This window comes from Miscanthus floridulus, chromosome 18 (genome assembly GCF_019320115.1).
Source record: "Miscanthus floridulus cultivar M001 chromosome 18, ASM1932011v1, whole genome shotgun sequence".
In the NCBI taxonomy this organism is placed as follows: Eukaryota; Viridiplantae; Streptophyta; class Magnoliopsida; order Poales; family Poaceae; genus Miscanthus; species Miscanthus floridulus.
In genome coordinates this window covers 73,683,810-73,690,223 of record NC_089597.1, presented here as the reverse complement: position 1 = coordinate 73,690,223, position 6,414 = coordinate 73,683,810, and the positions used below count along the sequence as shown (strand labels likewise).

Here is a 6,414-nt window from a genome sequence, read left to right as displayed (position 1 = left end):
CATACCAAGCATGGCTGAAGCACAGTAGGTGGGCCCACCCACATTCAATGGACATTTATCACCCATGCATGTACGTGCTCCCAGGCCAGCCGTCTTTGCTTGCTTCCGGCCCCTATTTATATTTATGATCCGTCGACACTTCTCATGAGCAACCACGAATGAGGAGGCAGCAAAGATCGACCTCACCATATGTACGCTTTAAGAAGAGTAGACAGATAGCTGGCCAAGATTCCTCCGATCACGCACACATTCTCTCCAACCGTACCGTTGGTTCCTTCACCAAGGCAGAGACAAATATTCTGTGTATACTAGCTTGCTCTTGTAGTACTTACTCTACGTGCTAGCTAGAGCAATCATCATATGGCGGAGGCACTGTGCGATCAGCTCTTCTCCGACGTCGACGGCGACCTGATGCGGCAGCACACTTCCGACACCGACGACCTCTTGGGCATCCTCGAGGCGTGGGAGGACTGCGTCACTGGCGATGGTGCAACTACTCCCCGCGGCGCTGAGATCCTGCATCAGACTGCTGCTGACGCCGCCGCAACGCCCAAGCCCGCGGCCGCAAAACGTCGGCGGCAAGGGTGCCGGGAAGAGGATGGCACGGCGGTGCCGGCGCCAAAGAGGCAAAGGTGCTCGCCGGTATCCTCGGATGCAGCGGCGGCGAGTGAAGATGGTGCGGCAAATAAGACCTCGCACATCACAGTGGAGCGCAACCGGAGGAAACAAATGAACGAGCACCTCGCCGTGCTTCGCTCGCTCATGCCCTGCTTCTACGTCAAGCGAGTAACTACTCTTACAACTTGTATTGCTGTATAATAAATCCGAGAGATCGATTCATCATCTGTTCCATGATTGTTATGACTGGAAATTTACCGGTTGTGTTTTGCACGTTATGATTGCGTAGGGAGACCAGGCATCCATCATTGGAGGGGTGGTGGACTACATCAAGGAGCTGCAGCAAGTGCTGCAGTCGCTGGAGGCCAAGAAGCAGCGCAAGGCCTACACCGAGCAGGTACTCAGCCCACGGCCACCGGCGTGCTGCAGCCCCCGCCCTCCGCTCAGCCCACGGCCGCCCCTGCCGCCACTCAAGTCCACGCCGCCTATAAGCCCGCGGCCCGCCGTCCCCATCAGCCCCAGGACGCCGCCGACTCCCAGCAGCCCGTACAAACCATGCAAGCAGCTGATATCGGTAGTGCCCCTACCGCCACCGGGCTCGTCGGCCTACGCGTCCCCGGCGATGACGCCAACACGCGAGCCAGCGGCAGCCTCCTACCTGCCGTCGCTGGACACCATCGCTGCCGACCTCTGTGCCTACGCCGCCACCAACAAGCAGCTGCAGGCGGCGCTGCCAGCAGCGGCCGGTGGTGGGATCGTCCTCCCGGACGTCAAGGTGGAGTTCTCCGGCGCCAACCTGGTGGTGAAGACAGTGTCGCACCGTGCGCCGGGGCAGACCGTAAAGGTCATCGCCGCGCTGGAGGGGCGGTCACTGGAGATCCTCGACGCCAAGATCAACACAGTCAACGACACTGCGGTGAACTCCTACACCATCAAGGTGCTCTCTTCTTTCCTTTTCATAAATAAATCGTAATTGGTTCAACTCAAATAGAGTATTCCAACGATTTGTAGTTGTAGTACAGTACACCTTTTCAAAACAAAAAGAAAAAAAGAAAATCTTGTAGCACACATTTACCTATTTGGTTGGTGACCAAAACTTGCCACGCGTAACCTTCAGCAAACTGTGACTGCCACAGAAAATGTGGTGAGCAAAATCGAAGCCAAACTTATGGCAAGTTTTGATACGAAAATAAGTCTGATATGTAGGGCAGGGTACTCGAAAAGTTCGACGTGCCATAGTTGTGGCATTGAACTAAACAGTTGTCGAAGAAACTATGCCATGATCAACTTTTGGCATGACAAATTTTGGTCTCCAACCAAACACGCAAACATATAGTTAATTAAATGCATTTGTTTCATGTGAGCTTCCCATAAACTGCATGTTGAAGTTGCAGTGGTCGTAATTGTGGTACGTAGGGTAGCTAGCTATGTACTCTAGCTAGCATATATATAGGCTGCTAGCATATATATAGGCTGTGTGCCCGGAGATTGGCATCCTGACACACAGTAGATCACATGCATTTGCTCTTGAAGTGACACTATGCTCGCATAGTGTACGGGTGCAGGGTTCCTATTGTGCACTGTACATTAACTCTTGTATACTGTGTGGCCTATGACATCTCTTTAAGTAGATCTAGTTTTCTGCTTCATTTGGCTGTTTTCTTTTTTATTTTTAGCTGAAAAGTTTTCTTTTCTATGCTACACTTGATTTCAGCCAGCCCAAACCAGCCAGTCAATAGTATTTTTCTCTCACAATAAACCAGCACCAGCCAGCTTAGAAATCAACCAGCGAACAGGTCGTATATCCCAAACTATCAATAATTTCTGTTTTATTTTTGCTGTTTTCTTCTTTTTCTATTTTTACTGAAAAGATTTATTTTTCCATGCTACTATATTTCAAACTATCAATAAATTATGGGCGTGTTTGATTGGTTATCACAGTTTACCACACAACGCCACACTTCCTACGCCTGACTTGAGCTGGCAGTTTGATTCGTTGCCACGTTTGCGGCACGACGCAGCGAGAGCATAGCATAGTAGTTCACTTTTTACGCCACACTCGCCAAAAGTTTGACACTGGAATCCTGCGCCAGACATTAGGCGAACCCGCAACTGCGTTATGGCGTAGTAAGGCAACGAGCCAAACTGGCCCTATGTCTTGTACTCTTGCCACATCTTGAATAACCAAATCAGTTTTCTCACTACTTATTTTTTCTTACTTTGTTCCTCGTTGTCGGACCTTTGCATATTTCCTGATAATAATATAAAACAATATCTAATACATACCTGTCCACATCCCACATATCATGTCATCATATGAACTAAGTCTATTTTACATGCTACTGCCGTCACTTTTCTTTTTACTCTTCACTTATGGGTCTATCCATCCAACAGATTGGAATAGAGTGCGAGCTCAGCGCTGAAGAGCTGGTGCAAGAGATTCAGCGAGCGTTCTCGTCGTAATGCATGTATCACTGTATCAGTATTCAGTAATTCCTTCGTCGAATTCACGTCGCTCACTTGGAAGCTGCAGTTAATCAGGTATTCAGTGTAGACGTGTAGTAGCATCAGAGGTCTGTGAATAGCCAACCGGGGTCACGTCAAAGACATTTACTGACATAGTTAGCAAGCAAATAAAGTAGCTTGCCAGACCAGCAGACCGATGATCATGTTACTGCATGCCAAATTAGTTACTATCTACTAGTCACAGCCGACGATGCTATGTATGCGCATCTCATGAATTATCTCAAGATGCAGAGGTCGCAAGTTTGTATCTTTTTTTTTTCGAGGCATCCATTGACGCGTCTTTCATCAAGGGGAGTGCAAGTTTCTATCTTAAAAATGTGATTTCAGTCTGTCCCTGTACGTTCGATTCACCACTTACGCCAACGTCATAAGCAAGTTCACGAACATTTTTTTTTTCCTTCGAGGCAGGGGCGAAGCCAGGATAAATGGTCGCCGAGGTCGATACTCTCACAGGACTACCTTTAAGGCTTATGATATATTAATATCAATATATAACATCAAATTGATAAAATAACAAGTTGACAAAATAAACTTTCACGGCAGTAATTACCTACTACAGTTTTTCTCAACAACTACGACTCTCCATCTTGTGAGAGTGAATAAATGGTGGCTAGAAATCCTTGCTTTATGAAGCATATTGTCGGTGTTTTGGTCCGGCGGGTCCTCAACCGACTAGTGAAAGTGTACTGCGTACCTCTAATCCCGGATGGTGATGCAAAGAGACACAATGTTTATACTGGTTCAGGCAATATGTGCCCTACGTCCAGTCTGAGAGAGCGATCTTGTATTCCTTGCACCGAGGTGCTTGTAGTAGGGACTTACAAGCTGAGCGAGAGAGGGAGTTAGTCCCAGATCTCTGCGTGGGGTGGCGTGTGTTGCTTGAGATGTTGATTTCTTGCAGTGAGGGAAAGTGTGTGTTATAGAGCGTTGTGCGTTGCTTGCCTGTGTGCCCTCTTCTAGAAGCGGCCCGGTCACTCCCTTTTATAGTCGAAGGAGGCACGGGGCGGTACATGGATTTGCTATACGTGGCGTTTTATGAGCAGAGGCGGCATACCCGAGCCCTGTAGCTCATCACTGTGGCGGTATAGTCGGTGGAGCGGCCTTGTCCTCGGTGCACTGGAGCAACGCGCCGGTCACGCCTGATCCTGTGCGACGTGGGAGCTCCTGTGGTGGCATGCGCGCCTTCTTCTGTTGGAGGCGTGCTGGTCACTGTACGTTTGACCGGCGCGGAGAGCCGAGGCTGGGTAGAGGCGACAACGCGGGTGTGCTGACTCCGAGGATACAGGAGCTTGGCCCTGTGCACGACGTGGGAGCTCCTGCGGCTTGACGCAGGGTATGGTGTGTACTGCGGACGATGTGCCGGTCGCTGTATGTTGACAACGTAGAGAGCCGAGGCCCAGTCGGTGCAGAGGCTGAACCATTGTGGGGGGCTCGGTGAACGCGAGTCTCGAGGCTACAGGGGCCCGGAAGCGGATAGCTGAGGCTCGGAGGGGGCAGTTGGCCTTGTACGTTGATTCCGAGGCTACATGGACCTGAACTTGACTCTCCATGCCGCGCTGTCCTTGAAGCAGGGGTTAGGCAGCACAGTGCAGCACGGGTGCTAGTCGTGGGCACAGTGCCGGGCACAGCGGCCGGTAACCCCTGCCCTGTCCTGTCTCGGACGGCATGGCGTCGATGTGACTCACGTCTCGTCGGCCACTCCACTGTATCGAGTTGTCGTTTGGCTGACGTCGCGGGAGTGGTTGAACGCATTAGTTGGACGTGACGTCCTATCAGAGAAGTCGGTCAAGGCGGAGGTGACGGGGTTGATGCCGAGCCGGCCTCGAGCGAGTCGGAGAATCAGTACCTCATCCGAGGCCTTACGCGCGGGGCCTCGAGCGAGGCAGAGAATCGGTACCTCGTCCGAGGCCTTATGGTGCGGGGCCTCGGGCGAGGCGGAGAATCGGTACCTCGTTCGAGGCCTTACGGGTGGGGCCTCGGGCGAGTCGGAGAATCGGTACCTCGTTCAAGGCCTTACGGGCGAGGCCTCGGGCGAGTCGAAGAATTGGTACCTTGTCCGAGGCCTCGTGGTTTTGTTCTGGGCCGAGCCCGCTTCGGGTGAGCCTGGATGTTGTTTAAGGTGGGCCGGGTGGTCCAGCCGAGCCTCGGATAAGGTGGGGGGTTTTGCCGGCGGTTGTCTCTTGGCTTCGATATTTATGAGGTCTAAGCGATTTTTTCGGTTCTTGCTTAGGGGACCCCTTTCATGGTACCCGACAGTAGCCCTCGAGCCTTGGGGAGTGTGTGAGCGCTCTCTCTGAGGTTTTGACGAGACTTGGCTCGCAGCAGCTCCTAGCGGGATGGCGTCTCGTACTCGAGGCTTCGATCGGTGCGCGCGAGCGCACCCGCCGGGTGTAGCCCCCGAGGCCCTGGAGGAGTGGATTTATTCCTCCAGGGGCTTTTCTCATGTTGAGTGAGGGGTTTTATCATGTTTGCCGAGCCCCCGAGTGCAAGTTTGGGTCGCTGGGTCTCGGCTTGGTTGCAGGCAGAGCCCCCGAGCCTCTGCTCGGAGCAAGAGGGTGATCAGGAGTTTCCCTATCTTTTTTGTGCGGCCCTTGCGCATCCTTTTCATTCGGAAGGAGGGGTTTTATCGTGTTTGCCGAGCCCCCGAGCGCGAGTTCGGGTCGTTGGGTCTCGGCTTGGTTGCAGGAAGAGCCCCCGAGCCTCTGCTTGGAGCAAGAGGGCGATCAGGAGTCTCCCTGTCTTTTTTGTGCGGCCCTTGCGCATCCTTTTCGTTTAGAAGGAGGGGTTTTATTGCGTTTGCCGAGCCCTCGAGCGCGAGTTTGGGTCGCTGGGTCTCGGCTTGGTTGTAGGAAGATCCTCCGAGCCTCTGCTCAGAGCAAGAGGGCAATCAGGAGTCTCCCTGTCTTTTTTGTGCAGCCCTCGCGCATCTTTTTTGTTTGGAAAGAGGGGTTTTATCGCGTTTGCCGAGCCCCCGAGCACGAGTTCGAGTCACTAGGTCTCGATTTGGTTGCAGGAAGAGCCCCCGAGCCTCTGCTCGGAGCAAGAGGGCAATCAGGAGTTTCCCTATCTTTTTTGTGTGGCCCTCGCGCATCCTTTTCGTTCAGAAGGAGGGGTTGTTTGCCGAGCCCCCGAGTGCGAGTTTGGGTCGCTGGGTCTCGGCTTGGTTGCAGGAAGAGCTTTCGAGCCTCTACTCGGAGCGTGAGGGCGATCAGGAGTTTCCCTGTCTTTTTTGTGTGGCCCTCACACATCCTTTTTGTTCGGAAGGAAGGG

The 6,414-nt window shown here is 52.5% G+C and overlaps 1 protein-coding gene across 1 annotated transcript; it reads left to right on the top strand.

The window, feature by feature from the left end:
* The first annotated feature begins 360 nt into the window (after nucleotides 1–360).
* Nucleotides 361–3,081, top strand: LOC136524867 (transcription factor SPEECHLESS-like). The gene is made up of 3 exons (XM_066518113.1): nucleotides 361–786; nucleotides 908–1,555; nucleotides 3,013–3,081. Exons 1-3 carry the CDS (start codon nucleotides 361–363, stop codon nucleotides 3,079–3,081), a joined length of 1,143 nt encoding a protein of 380 aa, XP_066374210.1.
* Nucleotides 3,082–6,414: the final 3,333 nt, after the last annotated feature.